This window comes from Syngnathoides biaculeatus, chromosome 7 (assembly GCF_019802595.1).
Source record: "Syngnathoides biaculeatus isolate LvHL_M chromosome 7, ASM1980259v1, whole genome shotgun sequence".
NCBI classification, from domain to species: Eukaryota; Metazoa; Chordata; class Actinopteri; order Syngnathiformes; family Syngnathidae; genus Syngnathoides; species Syngnathoides biaculeatus.
Genome location: NC_084646.1, coordinates 26,638,600 through 26,664,257, shown reverse-complemented (window position 1 = coordinate 26,664,257; position 25,658 = coordinate 26,638,600). Strand labels below are relative to the sequence as shown.

At 39.6% G+C, this 25,658-nt stretch overlaps 1 protein-coding gene across 4 annotated transcripts in view; it reads right to left on the bottom strand.

The window, feature by feature from the left end:
• Window positions 1-1,465: 1,465 nt before the first annotated feature.
• LOC133503035 (contactin-associated protein-like 4) overlaps window positions 1,466-25,658 on the bottom strand; it is a 104,898-nt gene continuing 80,705 nt past the window's right edge. For 3 of the 4 annotated variants that reach the window (XM_061824143.1, XM_061824142.1, XM_061824141.1), the window contains 8 exons: window positions 20,848-21,063; window positions 19,152-19,391; window positions 17,021-17,245; window positions 16,065-16,198; window positions 15,727-15,814; window positions 5,712-5,927; window positions 4,870-4,941; window positions 1,466-2,044 (listed from right to left, as the gene is read on the bottom strand). In XM_061824143.1, the coding sequence (XP_061680127.1) occupies window positions 1,893-2,044; window positions 4,870-4,941; window positions 5,712-5,927; window positions 15,727-15,814; window positions 16,065-16,198; window positions 17,021-17,245; window positions 19,152-19,391; window positions 20,848-21,063 (1,343 nt within the window). In that variant the 3' untranslated portion in view covers window positions 1,466-1,892. Of the gene's footprint in view, window positions 2,045-4,869; window positions 4,942-5,711; window positions 5,928-15,726; window positions 15,815-16,064; window positions 16,199-17,020; window positions 17,246-19,151; window positions 19,392-20,847; window positions 21,064-25,658 lie in introns of those variants that run through there. The other variant, XR_009795606.1, reaches the window with a different exon arrangement.

The following is a 25,658-nucleotide window of genomic DNA, read 5'->3' as shown; positions in this document are numbered from 1 at the left end:
TGATGCCTCATATAATTTCTTGCTGGCTTCCTTCTCATTTACTATTCACCAGAAATAAAACAACAAACCATGCACACACACACACATTTTGGTCTTTCATCCAAATACCAGCAGCACTTCAGAAAGAAGTGAAACGATAAGGCGCCTAAAAAAGTACACAGAGGGGCAAAAAATAAAAAATAAAGTAGTCTTACAATGCTAGCTGCCGCGGGGTAATTGAAAGATTAAGTGGAGTAAAAGAAATTACAAGCATTTTTCATGGAAATAGAGGATATATATACTGCCACGTAAAGCCTACAGTGCTTAAATCCAGCGTTATTTCCTAGTATTGATGCAATCGACTGATTACTTCTTAAAACAGTTTCAATTTCACAGATAATGTGTTTATCTGTCTGTCTCGGACTTCTGTTCTTTGAGAAATGGTTTACATCAGGCAATGTTTCGTAAGAATAGAAAAGTAAATACATTTGTGTTTTGTGTAATGTAGGGCAGCTTTAATCAACACCTTCGATCTCATCACTTTGACTGAACTTGATGTTGGCTCTCTCTTAACTTAACTTTCATTTGCCAATGGATTTGCATACACTTTTTAATGGAATGTCAAATAAAAACATTTAAAAATGCATTTTTGTGGTACCAGTTCAAATACAGTGTTTGTCCATAGTTGTGACTTAAAAATCACATTTTATGACAAGTTCATGCAGAAGTCCAGGTAATTTCAAAGGTTTCACGTTTGTACTTTTACTTGCAGCTGTATTCGTATATGGTGCCTGTGGGGCATTATTGCAAATGACATCTAATAAATGCAGAAGGCTTAACTTTGGTGTCATGATTAAGGGAATAAAGACACGAGTCATATAACGACAATATTTTCTCAATACTTGTTATAACAGAAATGTGTGCTCATTTTGGACAAACAGTAACATTACGATACTTTTGTTACAAATCTTACTTTATCTTACACCGTACTGAAACTGATGACTCATTCTTGCTTATATTGTTGGGATGGGGTCTTGCAATTCAATGACTAATGAATCAAACTAACTAAATAGTTGGTGTTCTCAATTCATTTTCAATCTAAATATATATGCACATTTATTTCGAATAATGAACCCCACAGACACCTCAAAAAGTAATTAAGGTATAAATACCACCCCCGCTTAATTTATTTTTTTTAAACCCACCAGATAGGATGTCATAACAAATGGTAAAACCGGATATCACACTAGACAATCATGAATAATACAGTAGGTATGAAAATAATAAAGACAGCAGACTGAGGCACCCATTCTGCTATGACGGCTGCAGTGCTTATTTTCTGAAGCAGTACAGCATTGTTTGGTTAGCACAGCTGCCTTGTGGGTTGCCTTTTTGAGTGGAGTTTATATGGTTAAAGCTGCAGAAGTAGCACATGTGTTGGCCAGATGCCTTCAAAAATTCAGCTTCCAGGAAAAAAAAAGCAACATAAAGACAAATGTTTATTAAGAAACCACTTGAATAGTTCCTCTTATGTTTAACAATACCAGTTCCTTAGGAATAACCTTAGTATGCAAATTTAATTAGTTGGTGTCTTATATTAAAGTGTTGTCAATGAGACATTATGACAAGTTTGTTTTAAATACTGCACACTGACTTTATAGTTTTTAAAAGATCCATACTGTTAAAATTAGAATACTGACAGTTTAGAATCCACATATTATTGATACCTTACAAGTTTTTGAAACACATTCAATAGTTACAAATCAAAGATGGAAAAAGTACAGATCAATGACCCATGGCTCCCAGATACAGTGTCTTAAAAAAATTAGGGCCATTCTGTCCTGTCATTGAAACATTTTTTTTATATGAAAAACTCGTTTTGGTTGTGCCTGTGAGCACTTTGGTAGTTAGGGTTAGGGCTCATCACTCAAGTGGACATCGTTGACAACGTCAGGCTGTGATGCTTTCACGTCCGTGTTCCGGTAAGTCTCATTTCTGCTGCAGGTGATTCTGGTGATGATGGCCAGTGCAGACAAAATGATCACGATAACCACCGCGATAACACCTAAAAACAGTAGCATGAGGTGATCCTGAAAAGAAGCAGGATCCTAGCAAATAACAGCCAGATACATCAACAACATATTACAGGACCTAAGCATGTTCAGGAATTTTTTTTTTTATGTGCATAGACAATGAAGTCTACATGTGTTCTTAATGATGCAAAAAAACATTAGTAACATTGGTTTACCCTTGTGTAATTAAAACTCTTAAACTCTTACGAGACTTTAAACAAGGTTTAGGAGAGTGTTCATGGGAATTTCTGACAGTTTTTACCAAAAAATAATTTCTGAAGTTGCACATGATTGGTCTGATTCATTCAAATATAACAGGCGACACGGTGGCGCAGCTGTAAAGTGTTGGTCTGACAGTTCTGAGGACCAGGGTTAAAATCCCAGCCCCGCATGAGTTGAGTTTGCAACTTATCCCCTTGCCTGTGTGGGGTTTCTCAATGATACGTAGACTCTCCAGTGTGTCCTGGATTGTTCCCTGGGAGTCCTTCTGGTGAGACATGGCTGGAATCTGGGAGGCATCCAAATCAAATGCCACAGCCATCTCATTTGGCTCCTCTCAAGGTGGAGGAATACTGACTTTTCTCTGAGATCTTCCTGGATGACAGAGCTTCAAACCTTCGAAGGGAGAGCCCGGACACCCATTTTCTGAGCCGCTTATCCGAGGCTCATGGGAGCGCTGGAGCCAATCCCAGCAGTTGCTGGGAAGGAGGCGGGGTGTACCCTGAATTGGTTACCAGCCAATCACAGGGCACACGGAAACAGACAACAGACTCACTCACAATCACACCGAGGGACAATTTAGAGTCTTTAATTAAATGTTTTTGGGATGTGGGAGGAAACCGGACCCCTTAGAAAACCCACGCAGGCACGGGGGACAGCATGCAATCTCCACACAGGAAGGGCCTGGATTTGAACCCCCCAATGATCTACAGTTGCGTCACTGTGCTGTCCATGTGTGTTATATATATATATATATATATATATATATGTGTGAGTGTGTGTGTGCATGTAAGCATGTTGTGTTAAATGAAAAGAAATACAATGATTTGGAAATCATGTTGAACCTGTATTTGATTGAATCCACCGCAAAGTCAAGATATTTAATGTTCAAACTGATGAGCTATTGTTTTTAGCAAATAATCATTAACTTTTAATTTTATGACTGCAACACATTCCAAAAAAACTGTGACAGGTGGCAAAAAAAAGATTGAAAAAGTTGCAGAGTGCTCATCAAACATCTGTTTGGAACATCCCATAGGTGAACAGGCTAATTGGGAACAGGTGGATGCCATGATTGGATATAAAAGGAGCTTTCCTGAATTGCTCAGTCATTCACAAACAAAGATGGGTGCAAGGTTCACCTCTTTGTGAACAGGAGCGTGAGAAAATCGTCAAACAATTTAAGGTTAACATTGCTCAACATACAATTGCAAGGAATTTAGAGATTTCATCATCTATGGTTCAGAGTATCTAGGAAAATCACACCATGTAAACGGCAAAGCCAAAAATTAGTGTTGAAAACCCGTAACCTTTGATCCCTCAGATGGCACTGCATGAAAAACCAACATCAATGTGTAAAGGATATCACCACATGGGTTCAGGAACACTTCAGAAAAATGTTAGTAAATACATTGCTACATTCAGAAGTGCAACTTAAAACTCTAGTATACAAAGCAAAAGCCATTCAGCAACACCCAGAAACGGCGCTGGCTTCTTTGGGGCCGAGCTCATATAAGATGGGCTAATGCAAAGTTGAAAAACCTACTGTGATCCACATTTAAAATTGGAGTCCACATTTCGAATTGTTTTTAGAAATTGTGGACATCATGTCCTCCAGGCCAAAGAGGAAAAGAAGCATCAGGACTTTTATGGACATGAAGTTTAAAAGCCAGCATCTGTGATGGTATAAAGCTGTATTAGTGCTAATGGCATGGGAAACTTACCAATCTGTGAAGGCACCATTAATGCTGAAAGGTACAGACAGGTTTTGGAAAAACATATGCCGCCATCCAAGTCTTTTTCATAGGCGGCCCTGCTTATTTCAGCAAGACAATACCAAACGAATTTTGCATGTGTTACAACAGTGTGGCTTTGTAATAAAAGAGTGTGGGAACTAGACTGCAGTTGACACCTGTCTCCCTTTGAAAATGTGTGGTGCAATATGAAGTGTAAAATACGACAACGAAGACCCCAAGCTATTGAAGAGCTGAAGATGTACATCAAGCAAGAATGGGAAAGAATCACACCTACAGAGCTTCAACAATTATTGTCCTCAGTTCCCGAACGTTTATTGAATGTTGTTAAAAGAAAGGGTGCTTTAATACAGGGGTAAACATGACCCTGTCCCAACTTTTTTGGAACATGTTGCAGCCATAAAATTCCAAGTTCATTGTTACTTGCTAAAAACAAAAAAGGTTTATTAGTTTGAATACTAACTAAATTGTCTTTGTAGATTTTTATTTAAAAATTAATCTTGAAAACTTATTTTTTCATACAATTCCCCCTCAACTTTTCAATATTTCTTGCACTGTACACTGTTCTAATTGTACTTTTAGTTTCATTTTTCATATTTTTTCATTTATTTTTTTCCCCCGTTTTATGTTTTATTTCTTTGTATTCTAATGCTTTGAATCATGTAAAGCACATTGAGTTACCCTGTGTACAAAATGCGCTATGCAAATACATTTGCTTTGCTTAGTGTATTCAATAATCCCGTCATCCAAATACCGAACCCAACTTTGTTTTTTATTTTCTCCGTGATAAGGAATCCCTCCTCCTGAAATAAGAGCTTTACAAACATTATCATCTGAATTATTACCTCCAATAAGAGCTGTGTCACTCTTGATGTAATTGACTAAAGGTTGACTTGGATCCAATGAAGGACGTGGGTCTAGAAATAACGTGAAAAAAATGATTAAACCAGAAACTAACTTCATAAATAATCTGACTCATGACCTATGCAAGCCTAAACTACACACATGCACAATACATACATAAACACAGTACATACAGTACGTCACAAATTTTGCAACCTTGAACATTTGAACCTATGTGTATGGAAGCCAACATCCATAATTCATTTTAATGAATAGCAGAAAATGAGAATTAAAAAAGGCAGAAAATGAGAATTAAAATAAACCCAATACAGTACATTTTGGCTGTCAAAAACCTGTCCTTTAGTCCTTGACTTTGGTCTTTCAGAATGGATGCTTGGTAAGATACGCGGAAACCTTTGATTAAAGAAGGTGAGGACTAGATTTAATAATCACAACTAAGAATGAGGAAAAGATGAGTTAAAGATATATGAAGATCGATATAGGGGAAATGCACTCTCAATGTTAAATGACCAGACAGTGTTTTTTTTTACATCCAGCTTTCTGTCCTTTAATGTATCTTTGTACAAAACTGGATGGTCTGTGATAGGGTTTGGGGGTGCACTGTGGCCCACTGCAAGGCAATCAATCCCAGCACTGTCTGTTTTCGTTGTTGTACACTCTCATTTACTGATCAATGGAAAATGTGGACATAAAAAGTCCAGGTATGAACCTCTCTGAAGAATATACAGTACCAAAACACAAGATAGTGTACATTACCAATATGGTTGAGGCGGGTTAACACACCTTTTCACAAAATCATACAAGATACATATATTTGAAGTACCTGGTAAAGATTGGGTTGCTTCTGGGGATTGGGGATTAGTAGAGAACAGAGAACCACAGTTTGACTCTGTCAGAGGGCCTGTGATGGCCACATGGCTGTCAGGGTGGAGAAGAGCTTCTTTGAGAGGAGTGATGGAGTTAAAGTCAACTGCGGATAAACAGCCGGTGAAACCAAGAATGGCCAACCTGGCCAGGTCCATGTCAATCATATCAGCCTCTGGAAAAACAAGCACAGGCAAGGAGATACACGATTGGGCCACCCAGTGATTTGTTTTTTGCCAGTGTTTTCATGCTGATGATTCACTTTTAATTACAATGGTCTATTACCTTTTCTGTGTTCAAATTTTGATTGTTTACATGACACATCCACAAAGTTAATGATATTGACAAGTTCTCATGAGAATTTAATAGAATTGCTATGAGCACTAAATTGGACTGGAGCAAGAGTACATAAGTTAACTCTACTGTTGCCATATGTGGCCCTTGTACATTTGCAAACCCCATCAACGATGCAAACTTTGAACATGTTTGGGTTTATAGCATTATATTTCAAATACCGACTTTATTTCAAGGTATTGGACATTTGTATCGGCTGCTGAAGCTTGCCACAAATGCTTAAGGCAAAAATCTGAAATTGATCCGCCAGTAATTGGAGCCTGACTGCCGAACCAGAGGAAAATGTTCGTATAATGTACGTCTCGGGCATGTTAATGTTAGTGAAGAGTGTGGCTTTGGTCAGAGGAACCACAGGGGTGGAGAGTGAAGTCAGGCTACAATAAAATCCTGCTGACAATTTGAAAACTGCCGAGTTTAAAACTAAACGTCTTAAGAAGTCCCTTTTTAGTCATAGTTCATATGACTAAAAGGAGATGTAAATAAAAATAGAAGAAAAAGCACCTCGGACATTACTGTATGAGAAATATAAAATGGGAATTAAATATAATGATTAATTCCTGTCATTTTTTGTCACAATCTCAAAAATGAATGCGTCTTCAAGTATAGCCAATTGACATGTCATGTTAATTATTGGGCAATTTGTAAAGGGTTGTGTGCGTTTCATGGTGTAGGAGGCGATGACAACACTGTACATGCTTTGCTTCAGGTGGGAACTACAGTATAAGTTTCAAAACTGTGATTTTGAGTGCGAATGGTTGTTTATCACTATGTGCCCTGAGATTGGCTGGCAACCAGTTCAGAGTATACCCTGCCTCCTCCTCAAAGATAGCTGGGATAAGCACCAGCACTCCCTTGTGAGGATAAGCGCCTCTGAAAACAGATGGATAGTAATTAAAAAATGATTATATCAATGCCTGCATTTCAATACAGATAGATAGATAGATAGATAGATAGATAGATAGATAGATAGAGATAGATAGATAGATAGATAGATAGATAGATAGATAGATAGATAGATAGATAGATAGATAGATAGATAGATAGATAGATAGATAGATAGATAGATAGATAGATAGATAGAACAATGCATCATTTTACATTTAGTATATCCACCTCTGAGGACCATTCCATTCTCTCTATTATTTTGCTGCTCTGTCATTGCCACCTCCTTAACATCAGCAATGTTAGAGCATTCTTTTTCAACAACGGCAACTACATATTGCCCAGTTAGGGTTTACTCAGTGGAGAAAGTCTCCCAACTTCCTTCAAGGCTGTTGCATCACCACTTCCAAATATGGGATTGCCTCACCCCTTTGCCAATATTGTTGTGTTTGATGCGGTGGGCTTTCACACTGAGCAAATGCAGGGTGAAAAGACCATTGTTGAGACATCCACTGCACTGCTTCTCTTGCATTTATTCTCACCAAGGAAGGATGCATTCAGAAATTCAGTTTGACAATCTAACAACACTCAAAATGTCCGCCCCCAGGTATACATTCGGAGTGCATTTCCGAACGCTCCCCAAGCTGGTGAGACAGAAGCTAATGCGCTGTTGCAACATAGCCAGTTCAATAGACCATCCTGAAATTAAAAATCCTCCACCATCCTTCAACTCTGGCTTTTAGAACTATTTTTTTAGTGTTATGTATGTTCCAATTGAAAGCTTGTCATGGCTGAAAGTTCAACAGAATGTTACAAATGTAACACAATGGTTAACTATGTATGTCGGTGAAAATACCTCAAGTCAAGTCAAGTTTAACTATACAGCAGAAGCTCCAATGGATGTGAAGTGGGAAACATTTGTCACACAGTCTGGTGCTATACAATGTTCAATGAAATTGCAAGATGCTGTACAATGTTCATTAAGATGGCACGAGAGTCCATTTAAAGAGGTAAGGTGCTGCAGGGGAGACAGAAGCCTTTAGTGGTTCTTCCTCAGTCGTTCAGAGCAGAATCCTCCATGATGACCCGGTGGAAGTAGTCCACCTCAGATATTGTCCCAGCAACAGCCTCAGATTTGGTCAATGTCACCTAGGTCTCTCCTCTGGCAGGAAATAAGGGTCGGGGACAAAAGCTAAAACAGGCTAACAAGTACTGTATCTACTGATGTAGCAGAAAGGGAAGACGGAAGGACATTGCGTTGTTGTCACATACTGTAATCTGTGAAGGTCGGGGAGATTATAAAATAAAAAAAGTTAAGATATAAGTGATCACTTGCCTATCTCTGTCTCAGAAAAAACTTGAACATTCGGCTTTGATGGTAACACTTAAACATCAGTGCAGTGAGCTCAGCTTCCGCACCTATTCCAACATCCCTACATCCACATTGGCTTGCACCAGCCGGTGAGACGTGGTGGATAATGTCGTTGACATCAGAACTCGTGCTTCCTGTTCACAAACTCTACAGTTTTTGTTTTATAACCTCAATGTGGGAGGTGATCTCCAGCAGGATGAGACCCAGCAGTAAAATGACTGAAGTGAAATGAGTGAGATGACTAAATGGGACAGGAGGAATGACTCAATCTTTTTGAATGTTTGTTACGCAGCAACGAACAAACAACCGACAGTGAGAAATCTGCAGTTGCTTCTTTTACTTTGAAACTCAGTTTGTAGCAAACATGATTAACATCACGCATCCTGTGATCATGACGTCTACGTATAATCCTGGCGCCCTTACAATGGTCAAGGGAAAGTTTAACACTGCTCTTCGCTCTCATCTACTCATAGCTTCACTTCCTTTTTACTAAATAACAATGTAAAGGGAGCTCTTGTATATTTTCATTAGAAAATATTGTTTAATGTATTTTTCTATGATTGGATTATCATTTTAATTGTCTTTCACGTTTTATGTATAACATTTTGTTCCAAGGGAGCATGTTGTGAAAACTGATAACAAAATTTTAGTTGAGAAAGGTGGGTTGGTTAAAGGGGAATTCTGGTGGTTTGCCTTAACAATGTATCCAATAGATCATGTAATATGAACTCTATCTTGACAATGTGATGTGAAATCCTCTCTCATTTAAGTGTTTTGAGAAGATTTTTATAAATTCCGAATTTTCAGGGGCGCTGCCATTTTCGAGAGTCACATGAACTACGTGGGAGGATGTGACGTGTTACGTCCTGTTCCAAACGCTCGATTACATGGTACACCATTATGCCCAGCGCTGATTTCTCGGATTTATCCTCATCTGGTGAAGAAATAGCAGTATCGGTTGATCAGGGAGATGGAGGAATACTACCATATAGATTTCAACCTGTGGCTGTAAATAATGTTGAATATTCGGATGGTTCTTCAGGCGGAATGACGCGGAGTCTGACGAGCACTCCTAAGTGAGCCCAGGAGCTCACTCAGCCCGAGAGCGAGCTCGCAATGCCGAGTGGTGGAGCTAGCATGTCAGACTCCGCATTATTCCGCCCAACGAATCATCCGAATATTCAACATTATTTACAGCTGAGCAGTGGAGCTCGCTCCCCAGCCGAGCGAGCTCTGGGGCTTGCCGGGAACCGAGCTCAAGGCTCTGCCGCTCGGCGGAGCTCAGCTCACAGCTCCGCGGCATTATTTACAGCCGGAGGTTCAAATCTGTATGGAAGTATTCCTCCGTCTTCCCGATCAACCGATACTGCTATTTCTTCATCAGATGAGGATAAATCCAAGAAATCAGCGCTAAGCATAATGGTGTCCCATGTAATCGAGCATTTGGAATGGCACGTACCACGTTACATCTGGAAATGTAGGTCATGTCACTTAAGAAAATGGCAGCGACCCTGAAAATTCGTAATTGTCGATAAAAATCTTCTCAAAACACTATTAAATGAGAAAGGATTTCACATCAAATTGTCAAGATAGAGTACATACTACATGACCTATTGGATACATTGTTAATGCAAACCACCGGAATTCCCCTTTAGGATGCTGAAGAAACTGAGCAACCTCGGACATGCTTTGGATGCGGTGGATCCGCTTGATTTATGACTTATTACCTTCTTAAAAGAAGGTGAATGTGCTGAAGTGCAGGACTGCGCAATATAGTAGGTCATTCCTGTCAACTACTTATTAACACGCACAAATAACCATGTCTTTTGAGTTTGAATCCATTAATGTATATTGTAAGTCACTATATATTAACACCGAACAGTAAATATATATATTTAAAAGTCACAACACGACATTACTCAAACAATTGCAATTGGACATCATTCTCTGACTTGGTACACTTCAATTCATGTTTCATATTATTTACAGGGCGGCACGGTGGGTCCGCTGGTTAAGCGTTGGCCTCACAGTTCTGAGGACCCGGGTTCAATCCCGTACCCGCCTGTGTGGAGTTTGCATGTTCTCCCCATGCATGCCTGGGCTTCCTCTGGGCACTCGGGTTTCCTCCCACATCCCGAAAACATGCAACATTAATTGGACACTCTAAATTGCCCCTAGGGGTGATTGTGAGTGCGGCTGTTTGTCTCGATGTGGTCTGCGATTGGCTGGCAACCAGTTCAGGGTGTCCCCTGCCTCCTGCCCATTGACAGCTGGGATAGGATCCAGCACTCCCCGTGACTCTCGTGAGGATAAGCGGTGAAGAAAATGGATGGATGGATATTTTTACATACCCTTTGCATATTTTTGTTCAAATACAAATATTCTCTTCTTAATGTTATACAATACTTGCACAAATAAATATCAAATAGCAACCATAAAAATAGTATGGAGTATTAGTATATACTGTTGTATGGAGTAGCCGCATGTAATGGTGCTACGCAAGTGCTATTTTCATGCAATGGTTTTTCTTTTACAAACCCAATTCCATTGAAGTTTAGACATTGTGTTAAACAAAAGCAGATTACAATGACTGGAAAATAATTTTAAACCTATATTTAATTGAATATGCTACAAAGACAAGATATTTAATGTTCAAACTGATAAACCTTGTTATTAGCAAAACTGATAAACTTTGTTATTAGCAAATAATCATTACCTTAGAATTTTATGGCTGAAACACGTTGCAAATAAGATGGCATGTGTGGCAAAAAGACTGAGAAAGTTGAGGAGTGATCATCAAATCTTCATTTTTGGAACATCCCACAGATGAACAGGCTAATTGGGAAAAGGTGGGTGCCATGATTGGGTATGCTCACTTATTCACAGGCAAAGATGGGGCGATGATCACTTCTTTGTGAACAAGTCCGTGAGAAAATAGCCAAACAGTTTAGGGCAGCGGTCGGCAACCTTTGACACCGAAAAGAGCCATTCCACGGAAAAGAAAACACTGGGAGCCGCCCATCTAAAATGAAAAAAAAAAACTTCTACTACTTTACCGCAGCACGTTTCTTATGAAATCCACGTGCTACAGAGAAAATTACATTTTATTCATTTAATGAACACATTTTGAACATTTTGAATTCTTGAAAAATAATAACAATGAATGTCTCTTTCAAATAAATTAAAAAGCTGAATTTAAATTGTCCATGTCGCAAACGAAAGCAGAAAAATGCCATGAGGCGTCATCCCTATATCCATTTATCTTATCTAAAATGAAGATAACACTGTATATATTGCTTTTTCTTACCTTTACACTTTGTATAAACAACTATAGTGTGGTTATGTCTTATGAAGTGCTACGGAGAAAATTTAATTTGACCGATGTAATGAACACATTTTGAATTCTTGAAAAAATAATGTCTGAATGTCTCTTTCGAATAAATTGAAAAGCTGAATTTAAATTGTGCATGCAGCAAACAAAAGGGAAAAATGCTGTTTTGTGATATTTTCTGCCATTTTTATGGTTCTGTCTTTGACAGTCTTCGCAGAGAGAGGCATCTCTCTGATTTTCTGCACAATTTCGTCTTTGTTTTTAAAGTCCGCAAATAAGTGTTCTGAAATCTTAAGGAATGATTCTTTCATATATTCTCCATCTGTGAACGGTTTCCCATGCCTGCCTATTTCCTGAGCGGCCACAAAGCTTGCATATGTAGTTGAATTTGCAGACTTCACCCACTTCTTGAATTGATTTTTCGTCCGGTCAGCCTTCTGCATCAGTTCCGAAACAGCTTTTTTCCTCTCTTCTCCCTCTGGATATTTTTCAGCAAAGGCTCTGTGTGTATTGTTAAAATGTCTTGCGACATTTGACCGTTTATTGTTAGCCAGTTTTTCCTCCACAAATTAGGCATACTGGTAGGCCACTCTCCCCCGAGGTAAATGCAAATGAATCTGCCCAGGCATCATTGAATGTTCTATTTTCTTGAGATATTTTTCTTTTCTTACATTTCTCCATTGACTTTGCCGGGCTTGAAAGTCGCTCAAAATAGACGGCGTTTCAGCGGGTATACCCGCTTCCGCAGTGTGACGTCTATTTTGAGCGACGAAAAAATAATATCAAATAATTTAATTAATATTTTAATATTTCAAGATCACAATCTTCAAATTTAGAACTAAAATAATATAAAAACTAACACAAATAAAACACACTTCAATTAAATACAAAAATAGTAAAATAGTAAAAAAGTAATTTATTTTCCCAAGCCAATCAGAGCCGCATTATAAGGATGAAAGAGCCGCATGAGGCTCCGGAGCCGCGGGTTGCCGACTGCTGGTTTAGGGACTATTCCTCAGGGTACTGTCACGTCCCATCGGAACGAGAGTAGGACACAAATGCAGGAACTCGGAAGACGCAAGGTAGTTCAAGAAGAGACACGTTTATTATATGCAGAGGTAGGGGATCGAGCAGGCAGTCCGGTGCAACAGCGGTAGTTGGGACGTCGGCCGAAGAGAGCAGGTGAGCGGACAGGCAGGAGTCGGTACACAGGAGAACAATCAAAGCAGGCAGAAGTAACGAAGGAGTCAGGCTTACAAGGTTGGTCGGAGAACGGACGAAGGTCGGTACACACAGGTTCAATCAGGGATACCGGAGCACACGAATGGGACATGAAGATCATACGAACTGGCGACGGCCAGTTGTCATCGCGGTCATATAAATCCACAGCATAATCAGGCTGCATGAGGAGCAGGTGTGCACCTTCCAATCAGCGTACCTGCGTGGACACCCGCACAGCTCGTGCTGAAGCGGCAGGATCATGACAGGTACATTTGCAAGGAATTTAGGGAGTTCATCATCTACGGTTTATAATATGAAAAGCTTCAGAGAATCTGGTTAAATCACTACATGTATGCAGCAACGGCGAAAATCAACATTGAATTCCCGTGATCTTTGTGCCCTGAGACGACACAGCATCAAAAACCAACATCAGTGTATAAAGGATATCACCGCATGGGCTCAGGAACATGTCAGAAAACTAATATCTGTAAATATAGTTCTACGCTACATCCGTAGGTGATACTTAAAACTCTACAACGCGAAGCAAAAGCCATTTAGCAACAATACCGAAAAATGCCGCCAGCTTCTCTGGGCCTGGGCTCATCTACGATGAACTGATGCAAAGTGGAAAAGTGTTCTGCAGTCCAATGAGTCCACATTTCAAATTTTTTTTAGAAATTGTGGATGTTGTGTCCTCCGGGCCAAAGAGGAAAAGAACCAATCAGACTGCTATTGATGCAAAGTTCAAAACGCAGCATCTGTGATGTTATGCGCCCGTGTTAGTACCAACAACATGGGTAACTTTGGGTAACTAAATCTGTTAAGACATCATTAATGCTGAAAGGTACATACAGGTTTTGGAGAAACATATGCTCTGCCATCCAAGCTTTTTCATGGACACTCGTGCTTATTTCACCAAGACAATGCCAAACAAACCACATTCTGCACGTGTTGCAACTGTGTGCTTCGTAGAAAAGAGTCCAGGTACAAGACTGGCCGGCCTGGAGTCCAGACCTGTCTCCCTTAGAAAATGTGCGCTGCATTATGAAGCGTAAAATACGAAAATGGAGATCCGGATGTTGAACAGCTAAAGCTGTACCTCAAGCAAGAATGGGAACGAAACAAAGAAATCAGATTTGTCCATATAATTGAACTCTTATGTAGGTAAAAGGCAATATATCTTTGCAGTGCAATGTTATGTCTTGCAGACGGATAATGAACTATACTATGTGACCCCCTGGTTCACCCAAAATCAGCAAAGTCTTAAAGGTTGTTATGTTGAAAAACAAGGTGCTGACTCCAATCTTGAAAGTAATTTGCCCTTTTCAATCAGTCCTCATTACCATAGAATGTGTAAAACCTTTTCTGAGGTTATTATCGCAACAGTAGATTGAAGATCACTGGTAGCCAGACACAAACGATATAGACACCCCTCAACTCTACGATAACGGCTGTGAAACAAATCACAGTGCTGTCATACCCCTGTACATGACTTCAGACTTGCTGTATGTTGCCTTTATTCTTAGACTGAAACGCCAAAATGCAATACAACAAACCATTGGCCAAACATTCAAGTTATGTCATCAGGGAGCTGGGGGTGGAATTTCATCCACTTTTTGGGCCAACTAATGTATGAATATATATATGTCATAATCGGGTACTCTCCTACAAATAGATTAAATGTGAACATAGTAGTTTTGGTCATATAACCTGTCCCACAAAAATGAACTGAAATGAAAAACATAAATAATTTAAATTACCCGATGTGTAGGGTAAGTTGAGCCATCTATCCTCTTCTCCCTACTTCTTGAGCCTTCTTTTCTACTCTCCCCTCCTTTGAAGAACCCCCACCCCAGGTCACCTTCCCCCTTCCCTCCCCCTTCACCTCTCGCTTCCTCTTCATATTAATACATATCTGTTTCAAATAAAATCAGGCATTTAACAAATACTGTATGTATACATTTATTTAATTTACAATATGAAAGTAAAGCCGATACAACTTTCTTCTTTGAACCTCTTTAAACGGAGGCCAAATAATGTTTTAAAACCCGAAATGCAAAACTTTCATCACTATCCCATCCTTTTTCTTCTTCCCTCTCTCATCTATACTCATCCCTTTCATCTATTCACCCCTCGTCGCAATCTATTTACTCCCTGCCCTCATATGTACTCTACATTCCATGTGTCCAGGTTACAGGAGAATACAAACTGCCTTTCAGTGCCCCCAACTGTGTGAGGTTGAGGTAGTTTGGCAATGAAATTCTGAAAAAGAAGGCTTCATCTTTTACTTTGAAAGCAAAGCTTGGCTGACCCTATCCAACTTTCCCTTTTCTCTAAAACTTGGAATCTAGATTGTTACCATCCACCTTCTACTGCTGGCCAGGGTAGTTGTAGCTTCTACTACCAGCTCAACCTACCCCAAGCTGCCATATTAAATTTCTTCACCTCTGCGGCTAACATGGTGCACTTTTATGACATCATTCACACCCAAGTAATTAGCTAATAGATTTCCGAACTGATGTATAAAACATTTTAAACCTACGTTGGTCATTTACACAATTATCAAGAACCTAGAGTAATATTACTTTCATGCATGAATTTTTTTTTTTTTTTGGGGGGGGGCGTATGCATCAAACCACTTTTGCCATGTGACTCTTAGCTCCGCAGATGTCATGAAATTGACCGCTCTCTCTTGAAATATTCAGTTAAATGCTGGACGGTTACCTAGCAACAACCGGTGGTAAACTTGTTTGCTCATCTTCCCCCACTCTCCCTAAAATGTTTAAGAAAAGTGTGCAAGTATGCTTCACTTACCACGTGCTCTTCCGAGAAAAATAGAGTTGAGGCTGTTGAATTCTACATCAGATGTCAAGATGAACTTCTCGCTATTACTCTTGTCAATCTGTGAAATTGTGCCTCATTAAAGAAAAATTACATATAACGATAAAATAACTTTTTTCTCAAGAAACCTAAATGACTGGTTGAAAAAAAAACCCATTACAATCTAAACTGTTTAAAAAAAATGGGCAAAAAAGACATTTTCCAATGTTTCATTGTGCACAATAGCAGAAACAACAAGGATGTGCAAGGAACAGGAGATAGAGTTTCGAGCTATTTGTTCAGTTAATTTATGGGAATCTAAGTAACTTGACCTGAATGGAGATGGAGTCTCCTCTCCTTGTAATGGCCACCACATGCAGGCGTCCATCTGCCAGATTACTGGTACTGCTTTTAAACACCTCCACATCTCTGCTGTTGTGCAACTTGTACCATACTTCCAGTCCACCTGACAAAAAAAATATTGAAAAAAAACATAACTCACATGAAAAAGCCAAACATTTGTAATATTCAAAATGATAGAAGTCTTTTCATTGTTTTTTATACTTTTGAAGACTTAAAATATTGTACAAACCTTTATGCAAGATTAACTACTTCTACTACTACTTCTACTACTACTACTAAGAAGAAGAATACAACATATCAAATCGTCACGCTAGCCATCAGATGCAACATTAGCCAAAGACGCAATAGATTTTGCCACCATCGCCGCCCAGATACGTTGGCACCATTGATCTATTGTAACACCTACGCTTTGCTGTGCAGCCAGATGATCATTGTTTTATGATGAACAACAATCCAACACTAAAGTTTTTCATCATCATCATCATTGACATGCTTGTACAAGTACTGCATTTTACGGCATTGTTAAGGGTAAGGAAATCAATGTTTGAAGATGTTTGTATGCATTTTAAATGGCTTAATTTCCGCATTATAAGGTGCACCTAAAAGCCTTTAATTTTCTCAAAAGCTGACGGTGCGCCTTATAATCTGTTGTGCCTTATATATGGATCAATACTGAGCCTTTAGTGCAGCTCCATTTAATGTATGCATAACGTAACCCCAGCCTCTACTGTAATGTCTATTCTATGCGCCTCATAATGCTGTGTGCCTTATATATGGAAAACGTTTTAAAATATGCCATTAATTGGAGGTGCGCAATATAGTGCGTAAAATACTGTATTTGTGGAAATTCACAGTCAGGTTTGGTCCCAATCCCCGACGGATAGAATTGCCGCACTCTACTTTAACAAGCTACAAGTGCCCTTACCGTGTCTGTTGATGAGCAGGGCGATGTATTCCCTGTGGAATGAGTTGACAAAGAGCAGCAGAGCAGGAGTCTGTCTGGTCCTGAAGTTCAGGGAGATATTTTCTCCTCTCAGTGTCATTTTGGAGAAGATGGATGAAGGCAAGGCACTATGGTTTTGGTTCAGCTCATAGGGCTCCTTAAGGGTATATTTTATGGATGTTGTCGACTTGAAGTAGGCAGAAATCACTAAAACAGATTAGAATTCCCAGTAAACTCGGTCTCTCGTGAATTATGCTGCTAGGCATTTGTAGTTAGGACTATGTTGAATTAAATTATCCACCAGAGGAATTACTTTCATTTGCTTCAAGAAATTTGCTGAACATGATACCTCATCTGTTACACAGAAGGATTTTCCTTCCCTGAAGCAATGGACTATAAGCATCTCAAAAGAAAGAAACTCAAATTTTGGTTATACTTAACAGGTTTGGCTACCAGGATAGAAACTATAATAGTACTACTCATAAGTTAATGAGAGTAAAATACAGTTATGAATTTTGACATGCATCTTATAGTTAAACGTCATACTTCTGCTAATATTGTTCTGTAAATGAACAGAAATTACTTCTTTGTCAATCATAGGGCTCAGTTCACCTCTACTGCCCTGCATTTCATCTTAATTTAGACTTTTCCTACTGTATATTGATGGCCAGTGATGTCTTGCATCTCGTGTAAAATGACATAATGAAATGGAGGCATCCTTTGATGTAAAGTTTTTTGTGTAACCTTTCAGACAGCATGTTCAATATGTTTTTTTTCCAAGGCTCTCTGGAAAAAGCACGGTGTCAGAGTGGACAGGACGAAGGTTCAGGGTCTATTATTTCCTGATCTTCAGACAAATCAAGTTTCCTTTCATGACTGCATCAGATCAAGATAAGATAATTGTGTTTTAGGGTACTTTAACATGAATCCCTTTGTCAGCCTTATATCAAATAAACATTGATGTTTGTCACAATGTGTAATGAAAAATCTTCCCCCGAGTTATATTTGTACTGCCTGCTTGTATAACTGGGTGTGAAGTAATCAGAAAGCAAAATTATTCTTTCCACAGTGAGCAAATTAAGATTCAGTGTCTTGCCCTAGGAGACTTTAAAATAGTGACAGTCGGGGCCAGGCTTTGAATCGGTGACCTTTTGGTCACTGAAATCCCATGCACCCTCCAGAACTCTCCTCCAGAGGATGTAAAGCTGTCCCATGGGCATGATGAAAACTACATTGTTCATCCTGAATCTGAGATTTGACTTCATGGATCCTCATCTCTACGACCCCCGAGATCTTACTGTGGATGCTGAGGAGTGTGTTCCCCCTGTAGTTGGACCACATCCTTTGGTACCTCTTCTTAAATGTCCAAGCAATGTTGCAGGGTTCCTAGCAGAAGCACTCTGAGCTGTTGTTTGGTGAATGGCACAATTAACACTCAGGACCTATCCTCTCACCTGAAGGTAGAAGGAGGCTATCCTCTCATCCACCAGGGAAAACTCAATCAAGGCACAGAGCTAGGGGCCAATAAGGATGCCCACACCCCTCTCACAGGTGGCAATTGCAGCGTGAAAGTGAGTCACACCCTGTTCAAGAGGACTGGTACCAGTGCCCAAGATGTGTGAGCACAACTATATATTGTTGGAACCTCTCAATCTCGCACACCAGCTCAGGCTCCTTCCTTGTCAGAGAGGTGACATTCAATGTCCCGAGTGCCAACTTCACCAGCTGGGGAGCGGACCACAAAGGTCCCTACATTCTCAAAGCACCCGTCCCCAATCGCCACTCCCACAGGCAGTGAGCCAATGGGAAGGGGGGGCCATGTTGCTGCTTTTAGCTGCGCCTGGCTGGGCCCCAAGAATGCAGGCCCAGCTACTAGGAGCTCATTACCCAGTGCAACATCCAGCCCTAAGTGCAGAAGGGGAAACTTGTGATCCAAGTCTGGACATGGGAAATCAAGGTCCAAATAAGGACAGTTTAATCGAATACAATGTGATGTCATGTATCAATTGGGAATTTATCTGTTTTTGGGTTGTTAGAAAAATAGCATTTTTGTCCGTCAGTTAACAAACGAAACATTATGGGTTATCAGGAAGTCTTTTTTGAACATCCTTACCTTTATGGCAGAAGGTTCCAGTGTAGGCTGACTGACTACAGTCACAATAGAAACCATTGTGTCCTTCAACACAAAGACCCTGGTTTTGGCACAGAAACCTATAGCTGTTGCAATGGCCTGGACAACCAGGTTGAACCCCAGGGGTGATCCTTGCCCTCTTGTCCAGATCAAGAGTGATACCGTTTAACTGCAGAAAGCGGATACAACCCAGAAAGCCCTTTTGTCTGGAAGCTGTACCTCCTGAAAATAGAAATACATTATAAGAAAAAATAGGAAACTCAAGTAACTCTTCCTTTAATTATTTTTCTGCTGAGGCAAGATATATCAGAAGTTCAGGGTTGTCTGTGGTACAAAGCCAAGAATTAGGCTGAAAGATGTGCCAACTTGCAGCAATACAGATAATTTACTCTTTTCGCTAAATGAGCCATTTCCCTCAACAATAAAGATTGTACAACTTCACATTTTAAGATCTTTAAAACCCTACTGTTATGACAATGCAACAACGGAGAATAAATCCTAATTGTTATGCTGTCAAAAATATTCTTGTTTTGCATCGCATTCAGTGCAGTAAAAGTGTGCTGATAAGACAGCCATCGCTGGAAAAGATGATTGATAGAATAACAAATGTTTCACACAATGAGCAGGTACCTTTCAGAATAAATACACAATGCAAATAAAGAAAAAAAGATCCATAGGTGCTTAAAAAAACAAACAAACAATAAAGCCAATTGGACTCATTAGAGTGGAACCTTCAACAAAATTGAATTGGTACCAGTTTCTTCCCCTTGCATTGGCACAGGCCACTGGCACAACACAAACGCATAATAACCTACTGGTAGGTTGGTCAACATATCTTTACCCATTAGTTTAAAAAAAAATGCATCTTTTTAAAATCATTCCGGGGCGTCTAAATAAAAAATGTCTGATATTCTTCTGCCAAAACACGCAAAGGATAACCAATTATATCCACTTGTTCCACAATGGGGTGGCAGGGTGCTTGGGTTCCAAACCCAACCTCACCTGCATGGAGTTTGCATGTTCGCCTTGTGGTTGCATCGATGTTCCCCAAAACATGCATGGTAGGTTAAATAAAGACATTAAATTGCCTGTAGGTATAAATGCAAATGTGAATGACTGTTTGTTTGTCCCTTGTGAATGGCTGGCGACTAGTTCAGGGTGTACTCTGCCTGACACTCACAGTCGGCTGAGATAGGCTCCGGCACGCCCGTAAGCCTGGTAAGGATAAATTGTATGGAAAATGGATTGATTGATGTCACACACTGCTTGACATATTTTTTTCATGTTACCATGACAAGGCGGGTGGCGCTACAGCATTTTTATTAAGCAAGGGTTCTTTGCTGCTCACTACAAAGTCATCAGAACCATGTAGCCATGCCCCGTGAAAAGTGACTTGGTGGCACTTCATGACCATGATACTGAATGACATTTTTGTGCATGTTGAAGTAAACACACTGACAAACACAAACACCAATTCACCCCATGTCTAAAACTTCTGAAAATCCTCGTAAATACAGCAAAGTATACAATTTTTGTCACCATTCTTTAATCAAATTTTAACGTATCATTACTTGACTATGATACGTATTTTTCTGACATCTTTCATTTTACAAAGTGACTTTAACTTCTACCACATTTATTGGGCCTAGACGGAGGTAACAATAGAAATACTCCTCACCTATAAACAGTTGACTGTTTAGCTGCAGATGAATTTGGCCATCAGAAGGAGCCTCCTGCTTGGCTTGGACATCATCAACATGAAGCGTTGCCTCCTTCACATTTCGCTCGGCTCGGACGCTATGCCAGCGGTTGTCATTCATGGAGAAATTTGTTTCCACTCTGACCTCCAGTGGTCCGTTCCCCACATCAAAAGAGAAGATCACCTCAAAGGGGGCTGCAGGTATGGAGTGAGTTGAGGAAGCATGATAAAGATGACGATAAGACTAACACACAAATTCTATTAGACTGTAGTCTGAATTCCAATGAACAGATCAACAAATCATTCCCGACATTTAAGATTGTGTCCCATCACTGAACTTGCAGTGGAATCACTTGGGTCACCTCTTTGAGTGGCAACTGTTGCATTTTCTTTCTGAAATCCTCTCTCTAAACTACATCAGCACAACAGTCTCAGTTTCCCCCAATCTTATATTGTAGTGAGTTCAAGTAAATATAGCATTTCACACAAATAGTCTCCTATGATGGCCATGCTGCTTTGATCCTTAAAGCCACTTTACTTAGGAATTACAGGCTATTGTCAACATTGTAATTGTTTTACATACAACTCATATCATGTGTCTAAAAGTGGGTTTTGTCGCCATGAAATTTTTCTGAGCAACTCATAGGTGCAAGATGGAGTTTGACAGGATGGAAATTGAAGTACTAGTGGAAGAAGAAATTAAAGATATTACTGGATAGATGGGTTTGATAATTTTGGGGAACAGATCAGCGCCATAAAATTCATGCTTTCTTTGCCTAAACTCGCCCTGAGTCCATGGCAAATGCATGCCCAGGTACAGTATTTCTCCATCCAGTGTGGCTGTCTTTAAAGTCAGCCTTTAGATCATTCAGAAGCTCCAAAATTGCATTGCCGAACAAACCACATTTGTTGCCTTTTTACAATTGTTTAGCCAAGCCCCAAAAGTTGGTTTGTTCTTGGTCTGGACCTTACTTTCAGACGCACTACTTAAAAGGGCAAAAGTAGTCTGCAAATCTTCTAGAGTTGTCTAAATTCCATTGTGCGTACTGATGAGACACTCACATTCACAAAAACTCACATTTTAATCTTGTCAGTCTATATAATATTTTCCCAAAAGTATTGGGAGCCATTCATATCTTTGATGGCTTTTGTAACCTTTTCCAGAGTGGTACTGTAGATGTTAATTATTTTATTTCTCAACTGTTCTGGAACTTCTTTGGATCGTATCATTTTGTTGAAGCATCTTGATGTTTTTGGTATGGATTGTGTTTAAGTGTTTACGTTGACTGAAGAGGTCTGGAGGTAATCAGGCTTGGGAGTGATCAGTGAAAATTAACCAAAAATTGTGATTAGCCACAATTAATTAATTATTTAACAAAGGGGTGTAATTACTGTTTCACACAGGGCTGAACTGAATAACTGAATATTATTTTAAATTCCCTGGGGTTATATTTTTCTGATATCTACATTTTTTTATGATCATAAACAAAGTGAAACTATGCAAAATATAAGAACTTGAGAAATGGAGCAATAGTTTTTCTGGACACTTTATAGTGGAATCTCAATAAAAAAGATCCAATATAATGGATATTGGATTAAATGGACCGTTATACCGACCGATAATGAATATTGACTACAAAAACAAATCTTCACTTAAACTGAAAAAGTCTGTTAGCTCCTTAATTGGCTCCTCTTGCTTACTGGGGAAAGAGAGAGAGAGAGAGAGAGAGAGAGAGAGAGAGAGAGAGAGAGAGAGAAGAGAGAGAGAGAGAGAGAGAGAGTGAGAGAGAGAGAGAGACAGACAGACAGAAAAAGGCATGGCAGCAGTGTGATCTCTGAGAAATACAAACTGCAAGTGTCTGGAGTCTGGAATATGCCATTTTTTTGGAATAGTAACATTATTTTGCCTTTGGCAAGAGTTTTAGAACTAGGAATTACACTCCTCATGGTTCATGAAAGCAACTCGCCTATGGTGAGAACTGTATATGCATTGTGTTCTGGAATCGAATGCATGGATAAAAAGTGACGGTTTAAATCTGGAAGGTTTTAAAAAATATATATATATTCTCAATAATTTTGGACTCCACTGGGCATTTTAGGCCATGAAGAATAACTAATTTTGTACTGTATAGCACCTATGTCAGAGGACGCTATGTCCCAGTTACTCTGTGCTATCGAAGTTCCACTGTACATGCATATTATCAAAATTTGAATCCACCACTAAGATTTAAAGTCAAGCAGAAACATTTGACATTGATAGTGTAGTAGAAGACACGCCTGATTTTGGTGCAGGCAGGTGGGATCAATTCATGCTCAGTGATGGTGTCGATATGTGCAATGTGAGTGACTGGCGACCAGTGTAATCCGCCTTTTGACCAATGTTAGCTGAAGTAGGCCCTGGCACTCCCGTAAGCCTTGCAAGGGTGAGCAGCTTGGAAAATGGACAGGCAAATTTGGGCCGAGGTGGAGTGCTTCATTCTTAATAGCAATCATAGTGGGTTTTTATTCACAAAAATCAGTTGGCCCGATATTCAATGTCCCAAAAAGGGAAAAAAATCAACTCGATGGAAAAAACTGTTGGCTGGTTTAAAGTGATTGCAATACAAATGGAAAATGTAAAGCATATAATCACCACACCATGACATACTGTAGAGAGCAGGACAGCATAATTGCTTAGATAGCAAATGGAATATAATTAGTACTATTGTTACATTCAAGTAGCACAGCTACCCCCACTACCCCCCCCCCCCAAAAAAAAAAAGAAACCAGGGATCCACCCTGAATGCATGATGAAGTCTATTTCACTCTATTACACTAATGTTGGTGGGTTCACTGTACAGAAATAGTCAATTATTTCAATGGACGTAACTAATTCACTGCCATCGACAGCTGTTGAATTCTTATACTCATGCTAACATTGAGGACTGGAAGCGTATTCTCCAAAATAAACCAAAGTGTACCAAAGTGAAAAGCAAAACTTCCAATGTTTTTTGGGTGCGAAGTAGCTTCTTCTCCTGTCCACTTGTTGACACAACTGGACAGCAGTTGGACCAGCTGGGCCAGCTATAAGATTATTCATAGAGCCCGATGTTTCAGGCACGCTGCTGTGCCATTGAAGTAAAAAAATGAAGTCTCCATCTTATACTTTTGGGACATCGGTCATGTCAATTACTTTGGTCTGTGCAGCTGTACAGACCTAGGTGGGAGGTACAGTAAATACAGCCATCATCAAACAAGTTGCTCAGCCTTGACTCATTTTTACAAAAAGGAAATTCACATTTGTAAAACCTACAGAATAAAATGGAACGCTTATTTAATGTATTTACTTTAATCACATACGCTCTTGTTGACTTTTTAGATGTTTAAAGTAGCAATACAACTATTGTTGGAATTCACAAAGGTTTCCATGAAAAGAAATATATTTATATTTTAACTGGCAGACTACTAACAAAGGTCTAGTCTCAGCTATAATCATATTTTTATTGTTACAGTTTTATCACTTCTTTAAGTTAACAACTGAAACTATTTCTTGACGTAAGACTGTCACTGTAAATACGATATTCTGAGATGAAAACCACACAGACATTGTAGGAGCAGAATGGCCCATCATCAGAGTGTGTGTCTCAAAATTTAATGTGTTGATTTCAAACAATTTACCAGTAGGTGCAGTAGATTCTCAGAAAAGCAACAAGACCCAGCATTCATGATATACACACTCTTAAGGCTGTGCAATTAGGCAATTTGTGAACAAGGGTGTGGTAAACAAAAAAAGCAGTGTGGCATTCAATCCGTGAGGTCATCAATTTTGTGAAAAACAGGTGTGAATCAGGTGACCCCTATTTAAAGCTCAACTCACACCCCTATATACATACAAAATAGATATTGTTATGAAAACTATATATAATATTATTCACTTCAATGTCCATACAAAAAAAAAAAAATGAGTGAAGAGCATCTCATTTATGCGCAAAGTTGCGGAAGTCTCACTTGACATCCCAGTGGTAGCCTTATTGCCTGCAAAGTCATTTGCAAATGTCATACTGGGACAGTTGCCATAGAAACACGCTGAGCCACTTGCTATGGCAGATGAACAAGAGAGGTTTCTGGATTTTTCTGATGCCCCTTCTGAGACCGAAGCTCTTTTTTGAAGAAGAAAACATCTCAGAAGCAAGTGAAGTGACCAGGGCTATATTACCTTATCGTTTTGACCCATATTAGACGATATGCGGATCACTTCTAACTGACAACAGACTCCCCGACAGACGGACGAGGAACTCGATCAAATATTCAAAATGACTTGTGTATGTAGTGTACTCTGGAGGACCCTTGCCACGCGAAGTAACTAGTGCCCAGAAACCGGGGGGCGGTGTAGGGGAGAGCTCCTTTCTCCTCCCCCAATGCGGTCAAAAACCACTTCCCCACCCAATCCACCTCCGCATTGAGGCCAATGCCGGGCTATCCGCCGGCGGACGACGACGTCGCCGGGCCGGTGGACGACAACGACGCCGGTGTATTTTATGACGTTATTATGACGCGGATCTTTTGCTGCGTTCTGAGATGAAGGATTATGACATTGGACACGGACGGAGCTTTTTATGATTGCTGCTTTTGGAGAAGTTGTTTGAGTTTGGTGAGTATACGTCTAGTTAACTCGTGTTACACGCAACTAAACTGTCTTTGTAGTTCCATTTTATTGTTTCTGTTTTATTGTATTGTGTGTGTGATTAAATGATCTTAAACGCAACACAAGTGCTTTGTCATAATATGTTGCCAGTTTGTCAGAGATGTTC